The following is a 25,592-nucleotide window of genomic DNA, read 5'->3' as shown; positions in this document are numbered from 1 at the left end:
AATGGGCCTCTATACACCTTTGTAGATATTGCACCAAAAAACAGACATTTGCAGCTAGAATAGTAATTTACCACATTAGCAATGTATAGAGTGTATTTCTTTAAAGTTAAGACTAGTTTAAAGTTATCTTTATTGAAAAGTACAGGGCTTTTCATTAAAAAATAAGGGCATTTCAGTGTGACCCCAAACTTTTGAACGGTAGTGTATATTCAGTTAAACCACATCCCCTCCAAAAATCTTGAATAACAAGTTCTAATTCCAAGGAAAACTGGAATATAAAATTCAAAATCAGACATCATCTTTGATAAACAATAAACGTTTTATGTTTAAAATAAATCTCTTGTGCTGTCTTGGAAGATTTATCTTAGAAATCCTGTCAAAATGCCCGCAGACTCCCCCGGCTACAAATGTTGATTTATTGCTTTTGTTCCTTCGGTCTCAGACTATTCTATCCTTTCTGTCTCAGTTCCTGTTTAATTCTTGACTCAGCTTCATGGTTGCAGATGATTCCTGAACTCCACTTAAAGACGACTCATAAAGACATTGCTCTGCTCTCATAAACATCCTCCTCCTGGTCCACAGTTAAAAATACCTCGGCTCCCACTCACATTATTGACACAGTAACTCCATGCTGTGGAGCCTATGGTCTTCTGATCAAGTGGCTCTGATTTTATTGATTCACACTGAAAACAGTGGTTTTGAGCTCAGACGCTGTATGATGGTCCTCCTCTAAATGTTTGCATGCCTTTCTCCTTTGTTTTAAACCCATATGAAGATTTTCAGCTTCTTTAAAATGTTTCCTGTGTAATAAACGTGTTCTCTAAAGCTCTGCTTTGTGTTGTATTCTTTGTTCAATTCAATCATTCAATCTGCTCCCCTCTTGTTTCCAGAGATGTCCAAACATTATAACCAGAAGGCAAGCATTGAGCAGGAGCTCCCTACTGTCACACAGAAGCTCTCTACCACCACAGAGTGTCTCCTCGGATCTTTAGGCTCACTGACCAGCGTTACTGGCAAGGTACAGCCACCAGGGGGCAGGAGGCTGCCAGGCTTCTGTTCCAACCTCCCCTGCAGAGAAATGTGGCGGATTTGTTCTCTGTAATCCTTTTTTTTTTTTTTTTTTAAACCGTATTGCAATAGGATCATGGTTGTAGAATGAGACTAATGTTAACAAATAATATGAGGACTCAGCTGGGCAGTGGTTAGATTTTTGGAAGATAATGCCCAATTCACGGTTTGCACAGCTGCTCTCTAGTCCGAATAATGTGATAGATGATTTCTCTCCATGAATCAACTGGGTGGCAGCATCTGCTAACATGCCTGATTGTTGCTTCTGAAACCTTTAAGCAACCAAAGCTTGATTGCTGGAACATTTATTCTCTAAAATAATAGAGGATTCATCATTCTACTTATACTCAATAGGAAGGGTATCAGTTTTATGGAAGATCGAGATAAAAAAAATGGTGCTTCCAAGGTAAAATTTTGTATCGGTACTTTAGAAGTCTGGTAATTTGAATATGGAAAAGTTGGATAAATGGGAGCATTTAGTATTATTTGGTTGGAATAATGGGATTTTTCGTCTCCTAATTGTTTTTGACAGATCGCCACTTTCTTCAGCAACAATTTGGACTTCTTCACGTCTCCAGGCTACAGTCCGAGAGGCTGCACAGTGAGCCTTAACCCTCTACAAGCAGAGAGCATGCTGGCCAATAAGAAGAAAGCAGCTGCATATATCCATGCCATCAAAACGGTAATCAAATCTATTCTGTGTCTCTGGCGTCTTTTAAATGTTATTAACATTATCAATCCTTTTTATCTTTTTATTTTATTTCCTTATTGTTTGTTTTCTTTCAATATCCCTGGTTTAATTTCATCTTTGTTTTGTAGGTTGCTTTTATTGTATCGCATCTAAATTGATTTCATTTATAGTTTTAAAGTTTATAAAACATTTTTTTACAGTATTTTCTATAATCTTTACTGTCATGTTACTTTTCTCTCATGCATTAGTTGTTGCTTGTTTCTGCAGACCCGACCACAGTCGGTTCCATACAGGGAAGCCCTGTCAAACCGTCGCATTCTCACCAGCTCCACAGAGAGCAGAGAGGGTCTTACCCAGCAGGTAGGAGATAAAGAATTAGAGTTGCAACTCATCCTTTGTAAAATCATAAACCCTTTGTAGGCACAATTTAGTAAAAAAAAAGTCACCAAAGTTGCGGAGCAACTTCAGACTAGCTGGTTTCAAATGTAGTCAGTTTCCCAGCTGCTCTGGATTCAGGTTTAAAGGATATTTACACAGTCTTTTTTTTCTATGCTTTTCTGAACAAGAACAAAAGAAAACATGAAGTAGATATTATAAAAACAATGTTTACTTGTTTTATATGACATCGAATGGTAATTTAACCACAGAAATGCTTGATCTTTTAAAGTTTTCCTTTAAGGGCAGGATGCGACCAACTGAGAGCTCTGTCAGGCTCTATGTGCATTTTCCTTTTTAATCAGAAACGGTTTGGTGTCATTTCCTTATTCCCTCATAAACAATGGTGCCCTTTCACTTCTCCAAACCTCAGTTTAGCCCGTTTCCCACAAGCTCACGATCCTCTCTTCATCTCCTCCTCGTCATCCTCACGCAGGTGCAGCAGAGCCTGGAGAAAATCACCCGTCTGGAGCAGGAGAAGGAGCACTGGCTCCTGGAGGCCCAGCTGGGGAAGGTGCGGTTAGAAAAAGAGAACCAGCGTATAGCCGACCTGGAAGCACAGCTCGCAGCGGCCCTGGGAGGAAGTCCAAGCTCCCAGACAGCCGCAGACAGCCGACTCACACAGACTCACGAGGAAGCAGAGACGCCGCAGAAAGCTGCAGGGAAGGAGACGACTCTATGCACCAGCCTGGTACTGCCACTGTTCAAGCTGCTGTTTGTTATTGCTAGCAGGGGAAGCTTTGTGCCTGTGGCAGTATGCATGATTAGCTTCAACTAGCAGAGGATTATTATTAGTATTCTTTTCTTTTAGCTCCCACTCTGAGCTGGTGTTTGCTTAAAAAAAGCCTCCTGCTTCCGAACTGCTGATGTGGCAGAAAATATGTATTTTTTTTAAAATATGAGTCAGAACAAAGTTCACAGTGAAGTCACAAACACAACAGTTTATTTTTCCAAGTCTACTCTGGAATTAGGGGGTATTGTCAACCCTCTCATGCCCTTAGACAGGCCTGTCTGTGTGATGACGCTCCTTTTTCTCCTTTTCTGACACCAGGTTGGCATGTTGTGCACAACACCTACAAATGAGCATGTAAGTCAGAGCCTAATTAACCTACAGCTACAAATACAAACAGAATAGCTTATAACAGGCTCTCTGGGGGGAAAAGGCAGCTCTCATCTTGCTGGATGTTGTGTCTGTGTTGCAGGTGGGAGACGAAGACACTCGTGAACAGCTGATAAAGAGCCACTACATGGCGAGAGTGGGAGAGCTCACCACACAGCTCCAGATTTCGGACAGCAAAGCTGTGCACTTTCACTCAGAGGTGAATTTCTGAATTCATCATAACTGCATCTTTTACCCCATTAACTTTCACACTCGTTACTCTGCAACTGCAAACTTTAATGTTTTTTATTAAAGCTAAAGGGTTTCTGGAGTCTTTGCAAAATATCAGAAGCGTCTCACATTTGTATTCAATCCTCATTTATGTGCCCGAAAAATTTCCTAGCAAATGGCTCCCGCTGAGAATAAAGTAACACGGTAAACTGAGTTCACCTGTTAGTAATCCATTCTGAGTATGAATCCAGACCTCAGATGTTTTCCCTGAGGCTTTATATCCAATCTTATTTTGTTTTATCTATTAAGAAAAGAAGAATGAGCTCTAGATGTGCAAAACTAAGAGAAGCCCAAAGACTTCCAACCATTATCCCAGTTTATAGTGGCTCTTGGTGGAAATAAATATAAATACACTTCAATTTTTCAGTTTTTGACTCTTTTATCAAGACAAATACCGGTATTGTGATATTCAGAACATACAGGGTGTTTTTTTTCTGTCCTTTTGACCTTTTCTAACAGTCAGCTGCATCAATTTTCTTTTGAAATAAGCAATTAAATTAATCAAATCTATTACGTCTTGGACTTTGAATCTCATTTTTCCAATTTTTCATAACTTAGAGAAACATGCTTTTTATTTTTATTTGTGCTTTGAATCTGCCAGAACACAGTGGATGTTAATGGTTGTTGTTCCTGCCTCTAGTGTCGAGCTTTGGCAAAAAGATTAACCATAGCAGAGAAGGCACGGGAGACTCTGAGCGAGGAGGTCAAACTGGCTAATGAGAACATCACACGGCTGCAGGTAAAACAAAAAATCGTGTCTATAGTTGAGTCCAGATCAGTAGACGTGCCAAAGCTAACGGAGGCGTGCTTTTTGCAGGATGAGCTGACTACGACTAAAAGGAGCTACGAGGACCAGCTCAGCATGATGAGCGACCATTTATGCAGTATGAATGAGACCTTGAGCAAGCAGAGAGAGGAAATCGACACACTCAAACTGGGTAGCAAGGTAGTGCACCATGAAGGATTTTGGTTACAAACCGTTTAATGCCTGGATTGGGATCAGGTAGCAGAGAAATATGACTCAGTAAGGGTTCTGCCAGTTAGGAGGTGAACTAAGAGGTCATCTGTAGTTTGTGTGGCTCTGGGTTGATTTATATGGAGAAAGCACCTGCTAAGAGTCGTCTGAAAAAGTAATCAAGCTGAAGCCGAGAGTAAAATGGAGGCCTGCCTCTTAGCGCGCATGTTCTTGCTTGCATGCTTTTGTTGCTGGATGTCGGGAAGTCACAGGCCAAAACTTGTTGTGCTTGGAGCCAGCCATTTTCTCTAGAAATTCACCAGCTAGCCTCTGCATGTTGGAGAAGTCTAAAGAATCTCCAGAAAGAGAGCTTCAGCAAATTGCTGCACCTAAACAAAACATGAAGCTTCAGTTTTTATACCCATCCCATTTTCTGTCACAATAATCTCTAATCCCAAATAACTACATTCCCTTAATCTGCTCATTGTAAAAGTTTTTTATGTGCTTGTGGGAGAAAAACGCCAATTTAGAAGTTCATAAAACTTAATAAATAATTAATAAGCAATAAGTAGTTGGCATTAAACATTAGTAAATTTGTTCAACTCTATATTATAAACCTGTTATATTATTTAACAGAATGATTGAATTTAAAACCTTAGAAATGAAAGCAACAGTCATAGTATGCTGCTTCATATCATTACTGTCCTGCATGGTTTCTGCTAGAGTCACTGCTTGGCTAATCATACCTTTTGCATCAACTCCTCCCCTAAGCGCGTGGTACAGGGCGCTGTGGCGTTTGGACCTAGCAGAAAGCATTAAGGGCCAGGATCAAGCACCTGATTCAATCCAGATGCACTAAATGGTCGATCTAATGTTCAAAGGCATAGCTTTAAAGTTTGCTTCCAAGCCTTCCCTGTTTTTACTGATTTCTTATCCCAGTTAGTTATTGTTAAACATTAAAACTCATAGTTAGGCCCCAAACCCTCTCTGGCTCATGAAAGCCTGCAAAATTTGTGATGGATGAAACATTTCCTCTTTAAATGCTTTAATTTTTTTCGATTTTTCTCAGAGGTGGTTTTAAATATCATTTTAGTCGCTCATTGATCCAAGAGTTTTTGCCACAACCTTATTTACTTTTGAGCTGTTAGTATGGGGACAAAGATCTGCTGAAATAAAGCTTCTATTAATTATAAAAGTAGCAATAAAAAAAATATTTTTAGAGACCAGCGGGTTTCTGCTTGTGGCTGGCAAATATTTTGGCTTGTTATGCACTTGAAAGTTTCATTTATTTATTTTGTAAAGCTCTGAGTTATTTCTCCACAGCATGTTTTTTTTTTTCTTCAGTTGATTATTTTCATGTCCTGTCAGTAAAGAGTAAACACATACCACTATTAAGCACAAGAAACAGGCTTTTCACCATTAGGTGTCTGACCTTGCTCCTTTTTTTTCCATTTTTGGAGTTTAGTAAAGTGCAGAAAACATTTTTATTTATATATATATATATATATATATATATATATATATATATATATATATATATATATATATATAAATAAATCTGTGCTTAATTTAATCATCTGTGTTTCAAATTGCAAATATTTGGACTATTGAAACCAGATATGGATGAGTTTCTCCTGAATGTTTTAAAACATGATTTTGGATTAGGAATTTTTAATCCTGCTTCTGATTTCTAATTTTTTTCTTTCTTTTTTTTTTTTTAAAGGCCAATGCGAAAAAGAACAAGAGTCGTTAGAGCTGCCCTTAAATCTTCAACACGTTAGAAGGGCTTCTACGCTGCAGAGCCTCTTTGTACCAACAGCGTCTCCGACCTTCAGGATCACAGCGTGAGCCTCAAATCTCTGGCAGTTTCTAGGCTCGGATCTGTTTAATAAAAGCTCTGTTTTTAGGTTTTCCTGTCACATTACCTTTTAATGATTATGATTATCTAAAAATGGGTTGTCTGACCTTTTTGGTCAAAGCACTGTTAAAGAGGGGGGAACAAAACGGTAGAAGCAGTTGAAGTTTTAATGCTTGCTGAAGTGGAGACTTGAAGACCAAACCCTGTTAATGTGTGTAATTTTCTGACTGTGTGTGTGAGAGAGAGAATGAAACTGCACTCTTTGCTGCTTTTCTGAGTAGGTGAGCAGAGTAAATGTTGGTGTGGTCGTATGTTTGCAAAGTGTTGCCTCACCGTGACCATGACACCACGCTTTACAACATGAGAGTATTGTTTTACAAATAAATGGCTAAATCTTATATGGTTAGAGATTATATGTGCAGATGGTAACTGTAAACACTTGTAATAAATGGATAATGTGACAAGCTTTTAAAAATGATCAAATATCTAACAAAGATGCACTTAAATTTGTTTTCATTTCTTGATTTTCAGTCCCATGGGAATGGATTAAAGATTACAGACTTTCAGCACTGATCATCTCTGTTTACCTTTATGGAAAATGATGGATAAGATGAAGCTCTTAAAGATGTCTAGATTGTGTCTCTGTAACAATAGCGTTTTTTTTGTTTGTTTTTTTCATCACCAAAGGAAATATTGATGCATACTTAAAGCTTCTGACATTATCAAAGATGTAAGAATAAAAGGACTTCTTGTGAATTGATATAAAATCAGTTAAATGGTGGTGTTTCTTGAAATGTACACAAAAATATGCATTATTCAGAATCTATAAATCTTTATTTTACCCAGATTTTTATTTTGTACAGATTCTGAAGTTTTTTTTTATTTTATTTTTAACTTCAGTAGCTGTCTGTGTAAAAACAAATTAGATGATCTGTGAGTCATGACAGACCTTCTCTGTCCTGTAGTGATGGAAGATAAAAAAAAAAAGCTGCACTCTGATACAGAGTTGTTTATAAAAGACTGAATTTTCATCTCAATGACCTGCCAACACCCTTTAAACACACTGGGGAAAGAAAAATTCTGTAATTCACTATGTAGCCAGTTAAAAAGCACATATGTGAATCAAAATAAAGACCTTGCTCAAGACTGAAGTGAGTCAGATTTACCTGGTTATAAAGGATTGTTTAACCTGCCTGGCATCCATGTTCAAACCTCATTTCTGCTGGCTGGTGGAGACGGGGTTTGTGAGTGGTCTGTCATTTAAAACACAAAAACAGCCTTTAACACGCCCTAACCACTGGGAGCTGAGGCAGCACTGTTAACTGGATAAATAGGAGCAGGAGGGGAGCTGTTTTCAATGCTCATTTTTAAAACGTTAAAATAATTCAGACCTGGTGAATTAACTTTTTTGGGCAATCTCCTTACAACTGCGGTCAAAGTGAGAAACATACCAACTACTACATGTTTTCATAACTAATGGTGTGATAGGAAACTAGTGTGCCTAAAAAAATCTGCCTGTATTGACTTGTTGTTGAACTAGAACATCCTGGTGAATCAGATCAGGAGCTTATGGGGATTTAAACTTCTGGCAAACCAATCCAGCAACACATGGCAAATCTCTATAATCTTATCTGTTGAGAAAACCCAAAAAGTTTTTACAATAATATGTTTACAGCTTTGACATTGATCTTAAAAAGACCTATTATGAATGTATAATTAGGCTTTCTAAGATCTGCTCATTGTCGTACAGAAAAAAACATCCTTAAAGCTTTTTTGGACGTTGACATATAGATTAAATCCACCTTTTAATTGGGATTTTGAAAAGGTAACTCATTGTCGAACAGTTTACTACAACTCAGAATTAAACATGCATCGATATTCAGTCTCCTTCAGTCGTTACAGTCAATAGTAATTTCAAGTCTTTCCATTTTTTTTTTTTTAAACTGCAGGTTTGAATTCTGGCAGAACCACATAAATATGCTTTTATCTAAGCTCTGGGTGTATGTTTAGGATTTTGGTTCTGCTGGTTGGCGAGTTTCCACCCAAACCGATGTCTTTTGCCTTATTTTTAGCTCTATTCATCTTCTTGTCAAATATCAGCTTTCTTGTCGCTGCTAAAGTAAGGCATCCGCATCATGTGGTTACATCCATAACGTTTGTTATTTTCCAGCAAAGCTCAAGTTTTTTGTGTCGGTCAAAGGATTTAGCTTCAGATCTGATGAAGGCAATTGGTTGCGCAAGATTTTTATTTGTGTGTGTTGGAGTAAAAGGGGAGTGGGTACACCACTATTGCTCTGTTTATTTCAAAGAAAAAGGGAAAAGCATTTGAATATTTGGTCTTTATAGTTATTTGCTATTTTAGCTTGGCACAGGATTGGGTGTTTACCAGAAACTTTTTTTTAGTTTTTGGCCTTGTAAATGAAGAAAAGGCATTTTTCTGTCATTTCACAGAGAAAGTTTACTTTAAAATCAGACTTCTTTGTTCACAAGCATTAGTTATAGCTGTTACTGTACATCAAAACCAATGTAGTATGTAGAAAACAGTTCTTAAGACTTATTTCACAGAAAATCCATAAAACACATTTATGTATCCACTATTGCAATTTGGTTTCAAACCATGGAGCAACGACGCAACAATAGGCCCATAAGCAACATTATCTGGTTGGGTCCCATATGGAGCACAACAGCCCTTCTCTGGAATCCGCTTAAGTACCTCTTTGATGCAGCAACATGTACGTTGCTGCATCAAAGCGCCATAACCGTAACGGTTATGGCGCTCTGGATTACCCATAATTCCAAGCGTAGTGTAAAAAAATAAAATACTCAAAAACATCGTCCTTTTAAGATCTTTATTTCGGTTTGAAGCATATATGACTGTATTTTTTTTTTTTTTTTAACCAACCGTCTAATGAACTATACACAGTTAACATAGTAATTAAAAGTACCACTGTCTGCTTTAGTGTTTAAAATCACCATCATGTTGAAATCTGCCATGTGTTGTGGTATAAATACGGTCCAGTACGGCATTTGAAATTGAAGAGAAATAATATGAATTTTGGGCACCGCTATGTCTGCTTACATACGTCCTAATTCACACTGTGTAAGTGGCCCCGCAGAGGCCGGGGCCCCTAAGCAACCACAGTCTCTTCTTACCGATAGTTACGCCATTGAAAGTTTTAGTTTTGTTAATTTAATACAAACAATATAGATATGGAAATGCTTTTTATTCTGTCTACATTAGTATGTTACAACGAGGGTTATGTTTTGTTATTTTTGTTTTCATTTTCGGCCCTTTAAATAAATGCAGCGATAAACGCGGCAAGCCGCGCTTCACGCTGGTTGCATCCCAAATGTCCGACGGCATTGAAGGCACCACCGCTCTGTCCCGTTGGAGGATCTGTAATACGGGAGGGGAATCGCTACACTGTGAAAACTCCCAGGGTTTACTCTCTGCCATTTTGAGAGAAACCCTGCAGACAGCGGAGTTCAGACGTGTCCATCAAGCGGCGGTCATGACCTGATTTAAAGCATCTCGGTTCCCCAGGACTTTGTAAGTATCTCAAAATTCCTCTTGCAACAAGCGACGTTTTGCAACAGTTAAGGATACTTCAAAAAAACTGGGACGCGGAAACATTTGCGTAGACGCTCGTAACCGCGGTGTTGTGTCAGTTTTGAATCTGCACCGTCTGAGTGTAGCACGCAGTGGTACAGCTTTAAAAGTTTGTAACAACAACCACAACTCTTGAGTCTTGTTTACCCGAACAGGGCCCCCGTGTCCAGGGAAAAGGGGCCTCTGTTTTTGATGACATCCTCGGGCTGTTATGATTGTTTTTGTGCTGCTCTTGAAGAAACTAAACCCAATTTTCTCCGGTATCGTGTGTGTTTTGCTGTGATTTGCAGATCTTTTTTGTTTTTCATAATGGTTTGAATGATCAACATTCAATGACGCGAAAGAAAATCAAAACACAGCTGATTTGTGAGCGATATCTCCGGGGAACGATGAGGCTTTTGTTCAGCCGGAAACTTTCAGAAAACAAACGAAAAGAGAAACTTTTAACTCTTTGTCTCAAAAGCTAAATTCATGTTGACACAAAACACAAAAACAGAAGATAGTCTTTTTCTAGGTGTGTGTTTTTTTGTTTGTTTGTTTATTTTTTATTTGTAGTTTCAAAATAACGTGGATATTTTTGGAGCGTCATCAAAAAAGGACCTATGGTCTGGCTGTTGACTCCCTGCTAGAGCTACGGCCATAGTCGTGTTTTTTCCTTTGTTTTTTCCTTTTGTTTTTTCAATTGGTTTAGCATCCTTGTAAAGCTTATTTAGTATGAAAAGTTTTTTATTTTATTATTATTTTAGGTTGGGGTTTCTGCTAATAAGTATCGTGATATTTTATAATTGAAGGGTCCTAGGTTCTGTGCCAGTAGCTCATTGGTTGCTTAGAAAGATTTCAAGGTTATATTATCAAGCTCTGTTGGTTTGTTTTATTTTATCTTATGTTTAACACATTCCTTACACTATTTTGGCTATGTTTGCCAGTAAAAAAAGCACTTTTGTATGTTTACCATGACAAGACAACATGATCGGAGGTATGATACCTTTTGTGTGAAGCAGTAGTAAGAAGAAAGAGGGAATACCATTACATTCGAAAGCGATATGCTACTAATGCCTGGTACCTGGGAAACATCCTGATTACTCAATGGTGCCAATTCTCTATACCATGTTAAGATCATCCTAAAGACTAGGCTTATTTACTTTTAGACGATGAAGATGATTATCTGGCTCTCACACTCCTGCCATCACCAAATGTTTTTAATAATTTCTTCTTCCAAGTTGCCGATTGCCAAGGACAAGTTTCTAATGGATGCGGGCGTGCAATGCTGTCAGAAATTGTGCACAGTGGGGAGACTGGTGAGCAGAGAAGATCATTGGGGCTCCTCTTCCCTCCATAAAAGACATTTCATCCCAGCGCTGCATATTCCAAACCCGTAACATCATCAATGACCCCTCACACCCCCACCATGGACTGTTCTCCCTGCTTCCCTCTGGGAAGAGGCTTCGCAGCATTCGATGCACATACAGCAGATTCAGAAACAGCTTCTTCTCCACCGCCATCAGACAGCTGATCTGTTGAGAAAACTCTAAATCATGTCACAGACTCTGCATCACACTGATAACACCAAACCAAAACACTGCATAATTGAATCATATATATATTTAATACTTTGGACTTTCATATCAATGCGGTTTTTTGCACCATGTTTTTTCTGTTTACATTTGAGAACTGTTGCACTTTAGGAAATGGAAATGTGATGAAAGGTGTCCAAAACGAAATTTTGTTTTGTATACACTCTGTGTATACAAAATCACAATAAAAGTTGTCTAAGTCTAATTAATACTAGTCTCAATTTAAAAAAGAGATGCAGAACAAATCAAAGAAAATATTAACAATGGATCTTAAATGGAGAGAGTGGTAGTGCATACACCCGACTGGATCTTAAGGCATGGCTGCTGATTGCACTAACGAATTGGTGAACACTTGCATGTATCAACCGATACTTGCCAAAACAAACGCTATTGGCCTAAGAAATCTTCCAGCTGATGTATCGGTCTATCTCTATTAGACCTGGGCAAACAATTGCATTTGTAATATAATTGCTATTTAACAAAACACAATTTTCAAATTGCAGAGGCATTCAATTTTAGTTACATAACATTTGAGAGAATAAAACAATAATTTTCTCACTCCAGCTTTGTAGGGGGTGTTAATGTGATTAAAGTGGGTTTAGGGCCACAAAAAAGGGAAGAAAAGGCAGCAGCTAGCACACAGATCAATGAATCCGAGAAGGAGGATACCGTAAAGTCCTGCCACAATGGACTCTGGACAATAAAGCTTAAAAAAACTGAAACATCAGAGTGAAACATACGTACTTGCGGTTAATGCAAAGAAAAACTGAAATAAAATTGCAATATTGGTTGAAAGTAACCACCTTCTACTCCATCTGTGTCACAATGATGTGTTTAAGTACTGAAACATATCACTGCTTTATTTGCAAATAAGTATTCGTAGTACCAGCATAACTCAGCCAGTACCAAATTTGGTACTCATTCCTAGATTTAAGTTAATCTGAGAGAATCCACCATGTAATGTGTCCATTATTTGCTACTGTTAAACTTCCCAGTTTCTTATTAAAGCTGATGGCAGAAAGAGCACAACATTGTCTATGTTTGCTGATCGTGCCCCATACCCACATTTAAAGACAATTTTATGGTAGTGTGTTTTTTTTTCCCCCTATAGCCATATATATAGCTAGGCCCCTTTAAACCAGCTTAGTTCATAAAGTAGCCTCTTTATGAAGGACCATAACCCACAGACCATTTTCCTTTAACGCAGAGTAATGTTCTGTTACTTCCACAAGCGACAAGAGCAACTCCAAGTTTAACTTTATACTTTAAAATATATCCTAACGGTTATGGCACACCCTTATGTTTATTTTAAGGCTCAATGATTTCTGCTTTGATGTACAAAGACAATATAAATCTATTTTAGCATGTCTCTTTGTTTTTTCTTCTGTTGGCGATAGTGCTGCCTTTAGAAACTGGTCGTCTCATTTTCAGCCACAGCATTGGATGATGCTGTCATTGTACTTCACAGCAGAAATCATTGGACCTTAAATTAAACGTGAGGGTGTGCCATTTCCATCATTTTAAAACCATCCCAGGAAAACCGCAGACTAAATCGATAGTTTGGCTGAGCAGGAAACGTGGGGCAGATCCAGAGGATCCAACAGGAAGCTGCACCGTGTCATCAGGAAGCATCTGCTTGCTCATCTCTTTTATTTATTTATTTCTTCTATTGTAAGCTCAGCAGTTTTTCTCTGAAGCTGTTTTAGCTCGGTCATTGTTAGTGGCTCAAAGACTATAAACAGAAGTTTCGGTTTCAGCTCTTTTCCTCCTGAGTGGACAGCTTCCCTGTGAAAACATTGATATGTTTTATTTTTTCTTGTTATTCAGTATCACGTGCATTTTAGTCATAGAATTTCCAAGTCAAGACAGGACAGTTGTAACAAAAACAAGAGGTTATGATGACAATAAAAAAATGAACATTCCTTTATCGGTTCTAGTATCATAATGTCGGAATGCTAACCTACGGTGCATTTCTTTCTCTGTGTCTTTTTAAGTTTTCCTCTGATTTATAAGCAGACAAATTTAGAATATTTGCTCCTAATTAAAAATGTGATAAAGTAACATTACAATAATATTTGTTGTAAAGTCACAAAAGTAGAGCAGGCGGGTATTTCCTGTGTGCGAAGCCTCTGGTCCCAAAGGAATGCGAGGAATGTGTTCTTTTGTCCTCCGTAGATTTAGCAGCATCTCATTTCTGCGGCGCCTGCGAGAGAACCCAGGAAGAGAGAACTGGAAATAACCCTGTCAGTGATCCTCCTCTAAACCCCCCCTCCTCTGAAAGAACACATCCTTCTCTTTAAATCAAAGCTGACTGCATCTATAAGTCAGCGAGGACAGGTGAGCTTGTGGAAGTCTGCGCCTGATTTACAAACATCCTCCCATTAGGAAGATGTTCCTCTGCTGTTTGACTGAGCGGCTGTCACTCCACTATTCCCGAATTGGACCCCCTCTCCGCCAAGTCCCGTGTTTATTAATACCACGGGGAACTTTCCGTTGGATGTCTCCTTCTTACAAGTGGTGGCTGTGATCTTGGAGGGAGGAGGGGAGCTGTAATTGAGGCTTTCAGCTCGTTTCTTTATTGGGAGATGGAGCTTCAGCAGTTTGTAAGTGACTTCTCTCTGTGTCCTTTGAGCTTGATGCTTCTGAGAGCAGAGCTGCCAGCAGATCAAAGGGCAGACCATGATTGATTTGCAGGAAAATTAACTGCAATGCTGTGTGAGGATTGCAGCATGTGTGCTCTGTATCTGCTGTAAAATTAATTATTTTTTGGATATATGTCCCACAACTATGACATTCATCCTTCAGCGATGGCAGGCACATTAAGCAGGCGTTATTATGTTTTTGAAGGTTCTTGCTTCACCAGCTGCTGTGTCACGTCGCGGCCCAATCTCACTGCTGACTTCATGCTGTTTAATGAGGCTGAAGCTTTTTACTGCAATGACCAACTTCTCTCTAAATGCATCTTGGAGCAAGTTCACCATAAAATATTTAGACTGTCCTATTTTTTTAATCAGATCCCAGTAAGCTGCAAGTGCACAATTTACTGTGCTTTTAAACTTTTTTAAACCTTATCCTGCCTGAATTTTAGTCTGTTTGAAAATATAATTATTGCTTATTAAAAATAGCTAACTGCTATTTTAAAACATTAGGAAGGATCTGAGGTGTCAAGCTAGATGTTCCTCTAGTTTAAAACCCCAGTGGATTGAATGGTTCATTATCAGGCCTCTACAGAACCTAAGGACATACTGATTAAGAAATTAATTCAGCCCTATTGGAGCAGAGAGGCAAACATAAATGAAAGGGTTTAGATCAAAGTTGATTTATGTGTTAGAATGGCTCAGTCAGCGTATGGAGCTCAATCAAATTGAGAAACTTTTAAAGATTTTATAGTAAAGCTGTTCGCTGATGCTCTCTATCTAATCTGAGGTTGAGCTATTTTGAAAAAACAATAGGTAGTATTTTTTCTTTCTAGATGTGCAAAGCTGTCAGAGCCAAACTCCTAAAGATTTGCAGCTTAAATTGAAGAAAAGGTGCCGTCACTAAGCACCGACTTGGGAGTTAATTCATACCTTTCAGATTTTCTTATGGGAAATATTTAAGAAAATATTCTAGTTCCACTACACTGTCCTGGTCTGTAAAATCCCAGTAAAGTATACTGAAGTTTGTTTAAAACGTCAGGCAGTATGATCTCTATACCGAGGTTCTGTAACTGAAGATGTAAAAAAAAAAAAAAGATCAATTGTACTACAGATGTACGTAAATCAAAGAATGTAGCTTTAAGGCAGAAATCAGTTTAAACTCCTGGGACGCTTTAGCCTCTTATCTTGAAGACTGAAAGATAATCCTTCTATTAAATAAATGCAGTTAGAAGGATATGTTTTTATTTTAAGAATTCACTCTTAACAATTATGCTTAATTTCCTCTGTTATATAATTTTGCTTTTATAGCTGAAGGACTTTTTAAATCAACTCTTTAGTAGCTCAAATCCTAATCAGTTTCTTATTCCTGTTTTTGTTTTCTTCAGCAGATGGACACTGACTTTGACTTTGAGGACCTTTGATCCAGGACCGTTTTTCTTTGGTCCCTCCAGCCATGTGCTCCACCAACCATTCCAACTGGGTCACCTTTGACGATGACGTCACACCAGTCTCCTCGCCTCAGAAGACCCTGCAGTCACCCGATCTTATCAAAGCGTCAGTTCCACGTCCCAACGGCCTGAAGTTGGTGCTTCCTCCAATCAAAGATACTTCCTGGAGCTTCAGTAGCCCCCTGGAATCTCCTCAAAGCCTGTCAGGTTCCTGTGGAAAGTCTTCTCGACCCTCTAACAGCACCCTGAGTCCTGTGACCAGAGTCTCCACCAGCACAACTCCATTTCAGTCCCCATCATGGGAAAATAATGTCTTCCTCCGGAGTTTCTCCAGCCCATCAGGGATCTCTGTGTCCTCTGCAGCAGAGACCACGAGTGAAACTACAGATGGACCAAGCCCTTTCCCTGCTTTCAAGGGGACATCTGGACACTTTAACCCTTTCTGGGAAGATTGCAGACAGAGCGCTGACGTTGGCAGCTCCTCCTCAGACTCGGACACAGACAACAGCCTGCCGCGATTCTTTATTCGGACCAAAGATGGCAGCACGCCTCCGCGCGACCAACCCCACAACCCCTTCTCCTTTGTTTGTAATAAGCTGGAAGACCTTCAAGTTGGACAAGAGAACAATACGGACACGCCAGAGAGCCAAGACAAGTGGATACATGACAGAAACGAGGTAATAAGCGACAGTTCGGCTCAGTTTGTTCCCAGGGGTCTATTCCGCAGCCAGAAGAGGGACGGCTGGCCCGTCATGATCAGGATTCCCGAAAAGAAGAACCGCATGTCCTCCCGGCAATGGGGACCGATCTATCTTCGCCTGTTGCCAGGAGGTGTGCTGCAGATGTTCTATGAAAAAGGCCTTGAGAAGCCGTACAAAGAGTTTCAGCTTCTCCCTCAGTGCAGGCTGTCGGAGCTTAAAGTGGAAAGCTACAGCGAGCCCAGGAAAGTCCTCACCGTCAAGCTGGAACTCTTCTCCTACACGGAGAAGAAGCGCTTCCACCCAAAGCTAGAGGTTAGTCATGAAGCGGAGGTCGAGCAGCTGCTCAAGTTTGGCTCCACCGTGCATGAGGACATGGAGGACATGGTTGTCTCCATTGAGGAAGAGATCTTCAAGCTGTGTGTGCCCCACCAGCAGAGGCGACAATACGAGGAGCAGGAGATGTCGCTGCAGGTCACTGATCACATCTGGATACAACTGGATAAGTCAGGGACAGTCATGGAGAGAGAAGCTTTTACCCAGATCCACTGTCTTGCTTTCCTAAATGCACAAGGAGAATGTTTTCTTGCCTTGAATGATCTTGGTTTGCTGCATTCTAACTCCAGCTATGGGTACGAGGAGGACAGCGACCTCTGGATGGAGATCACTGACAGGCATTTTCACAAATGTGTGAACGAGACTGAGTTTCAGGCGTCCAGACTCATTAAATTCTCCCCTCCTGATGCATGCAGGGTGGAGCTGATGCGGTACAAAACGGCAGTCCTGGGCTGCACTGAAATTCCCTTTTCAATCAAAGCTGTTGTCACGGTCCAAGGAGCCTACGTGGAGCTCCAAGCTTTCCTCAACATGTCGGCCACCTTCCTCTCCTCCCTCAGGGCTTCCGACACCTCTTACCCACTGTGTGAAAACATAGTGATTCGCATTCCAGTTCCAGGCAATTGGGTCAAGGTGACGCAGACTGTGGCCTTGTTGCGGCAAAGGTCGCTGAAGGCCCGAATGAACAGGAACGCCTGCCTGGGCTCTGCCAGAACCCAAAATTCCCAGCCAGTCATGCAGGTGTCCATCGGATCTGTCAAGTATGAGACCGTCTATTCATCCATTGTGTGGAGGATTGATAGGCTACCCGCCAAGAACACAGGTAACACTTCAGAGACGTTAACTAAAATAACGGCACTTATCACAGCTTGTAGCATCCTCTGGTGTTTTATATTTTCCTACCAAGCAGCCAGAGTAATAAGTCTCTGTATGAGATTCTCATAATGTAGATTAGAAAATGCATCTTGAATACAAACAATGGCTGCTGCATGGATATAAAATCCATTAACATCACCATACAAATATACAGCAGTGAATTAAATTAGAACACAATACAATAGCAAACCAAATTTGACTTTAGGTTATCAAATACTAACTGGAAAATTGCAGAGAAATTCCAGATAAAATTGCAGTCTATGATGAGAAATAAATGAAACGGCTAAAATGACACACTTGTATCACATGTGGAGCTGATTGATTCATGGTATTAATCATGAATCATTGAAATAATTGTGAACTAAATTAGTAATTGAGTCATTACCTATAGTAATGGTACATTTAAACATGATATATGCTGAAAGACTACTTACAGCACTAATTAAGACAAAACTTAAAATCGATTTAAAATACATGAAAGATGTTTCTCTCTGAATTTCAAACATGTTTATTTAAAAAGGTTATTCAGTAAACTAAGATAACCCCAATTAGATGAATCTATTAATCAAACAAATAATAGCCAGAATGATCAATTACTAAAATAATGGAAAGCTGCAGCTTTTATCCGGATCTATGAAGAAGGTTTTCCCCATTTTTAAAATTCTGGCATTTAGTTTGTTGTGTTAATGACTAAAAGTGAAGCTAAATGCATAGAAGAAATCAACGCATTGATGGGCCAAAAATTTCTTCTGCTGAATGAAGAAAAAACTGAAGTAATGGTTTTTCGACTGAAGGAAGAGTGTTTTTAAGTTAGTCCACAGTGAAGTCTGTTTCTGATTGTTTGGTCAGAGACATTCACACCAGTGGCCTGCTGGAGGTCATTTTGTAAGGCTCTGGCAGTGCTCCTCCTGCTGCTCCTTGCACAAAGGAGCAGATACTGGTCCTGCTGATGGGTTGTAGACCTTCTACGACCCTGTCCAGCTCTCCTGGAGGAACTCCCTGTCTCCTGGAATCTCCTCCATGCTCTTGAGATTGAGCTGGGACACACAGTAAACCTTCTGGCAATGGCACATATTGATGTGCCATCCTGGAGGAGTTGGACTGCCTGTGCAACCTCTGTAGGGTCCAGGTAGCGCCTCATGCTAACATTAGCGACAGTGACCCTAGCCAAATGCAAAACTGGAAAAGAGTCAGAAAAGATGAGGAGGGGAAAAAATGTCAGTGGCCTCCACATGTAAAACCATTCCTGTTTTGATGGTCGTCTCCTTATTGCCTCTCTAGTGCACCTGTTGCTAATTTCATTAACACCAAAGCAGCTGAAACTGATTAACAACACCCTCTGCTACTTACCTAACCAAATCAATATCCCAGATGTTTACTTAACTTGATGATATACTCTGATTACAAAGTGTTCCTTTCATTTTTTTGAGTAGGGTAGAATAGAAAATTCTTTAATTTTTCTCACAACTGGGAAATGTCGGTGCAACAGCAGTAAACGGACAGGGATTTAAAGAAAATTCACACACACAAAAAACACAAAAAATCCAGGATAAAATATTGTTCAATAAGAGCAAAAATGGTTAACATAAATACTGTGTAGATATTGATAAATATACTGAATGTCCACTGGTGATGGTTAATTTAAAAAGCACATTTTTCAATAAGTGAAAGTTAAAGCAGCAAGAGCAGAGCAGTGCAAAGTACAACAGAGATCAAGTCAAAAAACAAACAAACTGTGCAAATAGCAGCATGAATGTAAACACTTATGGAGCATGTTTGGAGAAGCGATGGTTATAAAACAGCTGCTGGTAGGAAGGATCTGTGACAACACTCTTATTTAGGATGCAACGGTCCATCACTAAAAGAGCTCTCCAGCTCAACAACAGCTTCGCACATGGAGTGGGAGACATTTCGAAACAGGGATTTTATTTTAGCTGGAGTCCTTCTGTCTTCCTCCACATGCACCAGATCGAGGGGGGAATTACATGCGTCTTTAAGGGGTGTGATCCAGAATGCTGCTGCCTGCGTCCTTACCAAAACTAGCAGAGTGGAGCACATCGTCTCAGTTCTTAAATCATTACTCTGACTCTCCGTCTGTCAGGGAACAGGCTTTAAAACACTTCTGTTAGTCTATGAATCACTGAACGGCTTAGCTCTAAATTACATCCCAGACTTGCTGGCAGTATAACAACCACCCAGACCTCTCATGGCTTCTGGCTCATGTCTACTCTGTCTACCCAGAACCAAAAACAAACACTGAGAAGCTGCTTTTAGCTTTTATGCTTCACAAACCGGAGCAAAGTGCAGAAATCTTAAATTTTTATTTTTTTTTTCATCTTAAATGCAAAATGTTTATATAATTTTTTTTTACAATTTTGCTATAATTACTGCTCTTAGTGGGTTGCTCTGGCAGATAAAGCCAGGTTTTACAGTCTCTATACTACAGTTAACGATTAACGGTTTACTGAATGGTTGACGATTATTTCATTAATCGATTAATCATGATTAATCTGATTAATTGTTTGGCTTTTGACTCAATCTAAACATTAGTACTTAAGTTTCCAGTCCCACTTTATTTTACTCTCAGTATTTTTTTTTGTTTACAATGTTTTCTGTTTACAACTTTAATCATGTTGTTTTTATGTATTGAAATTGTTCAAAAAGATGAATCATTTATTGACCTTTATGTCACTGCAATGTGCGATTCTCCGTCCTTTTTCCTATTGTGTTTAGTCATATACAGCACTTTGAAATGTGTAATATAAATAAACCTGCCGTGCCTTGAACACCAGGGTACGATCCAAAGAGGTGAGTTCAGAAAGAACACTACAGCAGGTTACAACTCTGCTCTCAAGTGAATTAATCAGCAATATACAATAGACTAGAAGTGGAGGACAACTGCTAACATGCCCAGGTCTGGCTCTCAACACATTTTTTTCTTCTGAATATTCTTGCTGCTGCTGATATGAAAGTGCATTCCTGTCAAATCGGGAAGAGACAACTCAAGTTTGCTCAAGTTTAAAATGGTGAAAAGAGAAAGACTTTTCTGTTTAAGAAGATCACAAATCTAAAGTTTTTTTAAAGAGAACAGAGGAATGTGAGCATTTATTTAGATGGAACTGAATACTGAGAGAGGCCACCCTTAACCTTTTACGATATTACATTTATTTATGGATGATTTTTATGTTATTTATGGAAAAATATGGAATGATTCCCACAAATCCATTCCAATATCTGTTTGAATGTCTGAGCACCTCTTGACTGACAAAAGGAGATTGATTTGAGGACTAAGGCTCTGCGAGTTCTGGATACGAGTCCATCTACCAGTAGCTGGTTTGTGGATCTCACAGCTCCAACTAGCGTTTGATGGTGTAAATGTTCAGACCAATGAGTTGGCGCCGTAATGTTTGAAGTCTTAACATCAGCCAATAAAACGTTAAACTGCTGACCTAAGTGGACAGGATGCCAGAAGAAGAGTCGCTTTTAACCTCCCCACCACAAAAGGTAAACGGCTGTATTTTAAGCAGTTTGTAGACGCCACCATTCAGAGGCTGTGATACTGAGAAATGTAGTAATCAAATATCATATGATTAAGCTATAAAATATGGTTTCAAATTATTTCAATGGAATCCTTAAAGAATGTTTGGAAAGTCATGCTTAAGGAAACTTATAAAGTTATTTAATTTACTTAACTGGCTTCTCGGAAAAACATTTTATTAAAAGAAACAAAAACCATTTTTACATATAATAAAAAAACACTAATTATTTAACACTGTAAAAAGAAGAAAAACAGGAGACAGAAATATTCTAGAAATAAAATTGGCTCATAAACATATGAGGATGATTTTATGCTTGATCGGCCAAGATCATTTTATTTATCATCTTAAAATCGGATTTCCTTTCCTTTTTCCCTCTACTCTGATGATAAATGAATTGATCATCTACCACACATAATACCATAATAATCCAAACATTTGGTTTTTAAATAGTGCTGATTTTAACTCAAAATGTTATCAGTTGTTGAGCATCTTGTGATACAATGCACTTAAATCTAAACTAAACTAAAAATCCTTCCTTCCTTCCTTCCTTCCTTCCTTCCTTCCTTCCTTCCTTCCTTCCTTCCTTCCTTCCTTCCTTCCTTCCTTCCTTCCTTCCTTCCTTCCTTCCTTCCTTCCTTCCTTCCTTCCTTCCTTCTACACTGATATTTAGACTTGCTGTTTGAATAATATTCATAGAAATTTATATTTCTTTTAGTGAGTTTGTGTAGTTTCAGTTGTATTGCCTTTCTATGCTCCTTTAGGCCGCTACATACTCCACGCATGCATTTTTGATGAACACCCCAGTAGTTTTGGAGCCTGTTGCATTGCATATTTTGCCGTTGGTGTACTGCGTTGTTAACTAAAAAAGCACATTGATGTTTTTTTGTTCTCTTTTGCAGCAGTGGATCATCCCCATTCATTCTCCTGTAAACTAGAGCTGGGATCTGATCAGGAGATCCCCAGTGACTGGTACCCTTTTGTCTCCATGGAATGTGAAATCATGGGCGCGGTCGTGTCACAGACGAGGGTCAAGTCCCTCGGTACGATCAACGACGTTCAGCCGCAGAAACACGTGACCAGCTGGACTCGCTACCACTGTCAGGTTAGAAAGGTCCTCCATAAACTTCAGTGCATGCAGCAAACTGAATGTACGACAGATTTAAATCTGACTCACTCCAGTTAAAATGCCAGGTTCAACTTCAAAAAAACACAAACCTTTTCAAATAATGGAGTTCCATTTGCCTGCATACCTTTGAACTAATGGTTTGTTTAAGCAGCTTTGATGACAGCACTCTGCCCTTTTTGGATGGACTTTGTAAGCAGATATATTTGCTCTCTTTCTTTCTCATTAACACTGAAATACTTTTAGATAGGGACATCTCCTTTGTACAGCTGTCCTTACATTTTTAATCAGATTGAGGTCTCACTGGTTAGCCAACATCAAAACTGCTCAAAACTCCCTCAATTACACATTTTAATTCTAACCATATTCATTAACCTGAAAAGTACGCAATTATAGAGTGAATGTATGAATAGCCATACATTCAAAATTGGATGACTGTTGTTACACTTTCAGAAATATAACAAATTGAACATTACATGGTTATTTTAAAGTATTTACCGAAGCATTTTTAATAGAACAAAAATTGTCTTTATGTGCAAAACATAATCTCTCCTTAAAAAAACAGCTTTTGAGTCGAATATAAAAAATGTCTCGTAAAGAAACAAAACCTTCAAACTAACACTCTCTACAGTAACCTATTAAATGGGATCCATGCTTATTTTTGCCACTTCCAACTGTCAGAGGTATTCAAAGCAATATTTAGTCTTTTGTAAGGAACAAAAACACAGTTTATGAGCAAAATAAACAGACCTCGCCGTTGGTGATGTAGTCAAACGCTGAAGAGTTTGCAGGCGTCTCGCACTCTTCTTCTCCTTCCTTTGGATGTAACTCCAGAAAATTCAGAGCAACTGAAATTGAATCTCCAGATTCATAAAAAAAAATAAAAAAAATGAAGTTTTGTTCTGCCTCAAACTTGGCGCTAAGTTTAAATTTTTTATTTTTAAAGAGCTGCAGTTTTGCATGCGTGTTGGCCATGGTGGACCTGAGCCCGCCTCCTGTAACAAGATAACTGCAGATACAGGAGCGGATAGTTTATCCACTTCTATTAAGCCAGAGCTGGAGACAGCACTTCAGTTCAGTTTGTAGAGGTCATATATGATAGAACACATTTTGAAAGGATATATTGTTTTTCTCCATCATAAATATCTGGTGTTTTAACAGGAACATATAGAATTTCTACATCTGCTGTGGCTGAAAGTATAATGGTTTCTCTAACTATCTGTGTGCTTCTGTGCTCCTTTTCTTTTTTTAAAGGTGGAAGTGGAGAAGAAGTGGATTGAGACAGACTCACAGAGACAAGCTGGTTGTATGACGCAGTGATTTCAAAAACAGCTAAAGACTACACTTCCTCTGCCTCAACATATTTTCCAAGTCGTCCTAATGAGGGAAAGGGTTGACAGAAAAAGCAGGAGGGAACGAGGAGGCTTTGTGGTTTTGACCGATTCATCTAATTCTAAAGAAACCGGTTGTATTTTTCATGACGATTAACACATTCTGCATCCTTAACCCTGAGACTGAAGCCTAGCACTTTACATAGATTTTACAATAGATTTATTATTGTAAGAGTCAAGCCTATACTACTGTGTGTATATAAAAGCTTGTGTTTGCATCCTCTCTGCACTGCTCTCCAGAACAGCCATAATAAGGTCACAGTTAACAAATTCTGTTACATAATCTGCCAAAATTATCACCTTTTTCATATAAACCAATAATAATATAATTTCATATAAAAGCAATAATACACTTAATTTTGGGTCATCCTATTTCTTTAATAATTCTGTCAGATGGGTTTAAGAATCATTCCTTTTAATTTGTTCTCATTTATTTTCTGTTATAAGGAGCATACATCCATTTAGTGAAAAAAGGGCTTTTTGAATTAGTCTTAATAGAATGGTTGTACATGAACTCATGTCTTAACTGTTACAGTATAAAACTCTTCATTAAGGGCCAAAAGTGCCACAATTTGATTCACAGAGTTAAATATATGTTTTGACAAATAAATCTGATTAAAAAATGGAAAGATATATTAAATAAATAAAAATGATAGATAATATTTCCAAGGCAGGGTAACTTGTTTAGTTGGTGTGGCGAAAGCTGCTATAGGGAAGCCAGTTGGTCAGTTGAGTTATCAGGATGCATTCAAAGATCTACAGTAAGATAGTAAATTCCTGATGGGCTGTTTCACAGGAATAATGTTATATTTACATTATTTGTCAGTAAATGTTTTTTATTTATTTAATGTATCCATTATGATTTGATAGGAATTAGGCCTGATTTACTATTTGAATGTGGCAATTTTGGCTCTCTATACTAATCAGCATCTTTTAACATGGTCTTTATTAATCTAACATCAGTTAATACAGAACTGACCCGACTTCAGACGAAGGCTGCATTGTGGACGACTGAAATTTTATTTAAACAAATCAAATCTTTATTTTTAGGTCTTGGTGTGCCTCTTGGCTGGGAAAAACGGTTGTAATAAAGGAACTTAATAGAATTGGTGAGGGGCATTTTTTTATGTAAAAGGTACATGAATTAAGTTGGATATTATGTGCATCAGGAATAAAAAGTGAATTAAACCTGAATGACTCTGAGTAGTTATTTACATACGTTTATAAAAATAATATTTTATTTATTACCTTTTACATCCATTAAACTTTGGAGCAATTTAAAGTTTAAATCTTTTTGACACAGAAAGAAGAAAAGTTGCTTTAATGAGATGTACTTCTGACTGTGATTGTACCTTTTGATAACAGGATGAGACATCCAGTACTGACGCTGCGCAGCTGAACAGATTATATGTAACTCTCCAGTAATGATTGTCTGAAGTGCTGCATGGTGTGAAGTTAAGTGGCTGGCAGGAACGGGAGAGTAAGTATCTGAGCCCGAGTTAAATCCGCCCGCGGGGAAGGTGGGGGACTGGATGTGCGTGGTTAAGAAGCTGCACACAGATCGCAGTTTCGCCAGATTACCGCCGTTTTATAATGTCCGTTTCAGCTTTCGCTTTGGCTCTTGTGGCCATGACTCATTCCTGGCTGCAGCTTCAACTTGCAGGAACTCATCCAGTTCTTCCCTTTGTGAAAAAGAATGTCCTTAAACATTTAGGTTTTGGATTTTTTACCCATTCATCATTTTCAGCTACAGTACTTGGCAAAAGCATTGAACTTTTTGACATGTCTCCTCCCAACCAGAAACTTTGTTGTGTTTTATTGGGTAGTGGATCAACACAAAGCAGAGTACAACTTAAATATTGGAAGAAGACATTTTTTTATTTTTTATTTTTTACTTCAAGGTTGATGGGCTTATGCTGTCAGCCACACAGAGGTGATACATGGAATAACATTTATCTGCA

At 38.7% G+C, this 25,592-nt stretch overlaps 2 protein-coding genes across 3 annotated transcripts in view; both read left to right on the top strand.

Moving 5' to 3' along the window:
* The window catches only part of ppp1r21 (protein phosphatase 1 regulatory subunit 21), a 22,947-nt gene extending 16,409 nt beyond the window's left edge, over nt 1-6,538 (top strand). The window contains exons 14-22 of the mRNA XM_015382024.1: nt 891-1,018; nt 1,601-1,750; nt 2,027-2,119; nt 2,631-2,885; nt 3,246-3,281; nt 3,397-3,513; nt 4,225-4,323; nt 4,402-4,530; nt 6,263-6,538. Coding sequence (XP_015237510.1) covers nt 891-1,018; nt 1,601-1,750; nt 2,027-2,119; nt 2,631-2,885; nt 3,246-3,281; nt 3,397-3,513; nt 4,225-4,323; nt 4,402-4,530; nt 6,263-6,292 — 1,037 coding nt within the window. The 3' untranslated portion in view covers nt 6,293-6,538. The remainder of the gene's footprint in view (nt 1-890; nt 1,019-1,600; nt 1,751-2,026; nt 2,120-2,630; nt 2,886-3,245; nt 3,282-3,396; nt 3,514-4,224; nt 4,324-4,401; nt 4,531-6,262) is intronic.
* A 3,254-nt stretch (nt 6,539-9,792) lies between these two features.
* On the top strand, nt 9,793-24,817 carry LOC107089300 (stonin-1-like). 2 transcript variants are annotated; one of them, XM_015382021.1, is made up of 4 exons: nt 9,793-9,947; nt 15,606-17,525; nt 22,017-22,219; nt 23,495-24,817. In XM_015382021.1, the coding sequence occupies exons 2-4, from the start codon at nt 15,674-15,676 to the stop codon at nt 23,558-23,560; spliced, it is 2,121 nt and encodes a 706-aa protein (XP_015237507.1). In that variant the 5' UTR covers nt 9,793-9,947; nt 15,606-15,673; the 3' UTR covers nt 23,561-24,817. The 2 variants fall into 2 exon arrangements, with proteins under 2 accessions (XP_015237507.1, XP_015237508.1); XM_015382022.1 differs by having other exon boundaries at nt 9,800-9,947; nt 15,609-17,525; nt 23,495-23,632.
* The last annotated feature ends 775 nt before the right edge of the window (nt 24,818-25,592 follow it).

The sequence above is a fragment of the Cyprinodon variegatus genome, unplaced genomic scaffold (assembly GCF_000732505.1).
Source record: "Cyprinodon variegatus isolate N-32 unplaced genomic scaffold, C_variegatus-1.0 Scaffold246, whole genome shotgun sequence".
Lineage (NCBI taxonomy): Eukaryota > Metazoa > Chordata > Actinopteri > Cyprinodontiformes > Cyprinodontidae > Cyprinodon > Cyprinodon variegatus.
The sequence above is the reverse complement of the archived record's forward strand: the minus strand, read 5'-3'. Positions and strand labels throughout refer to the sequence as shown.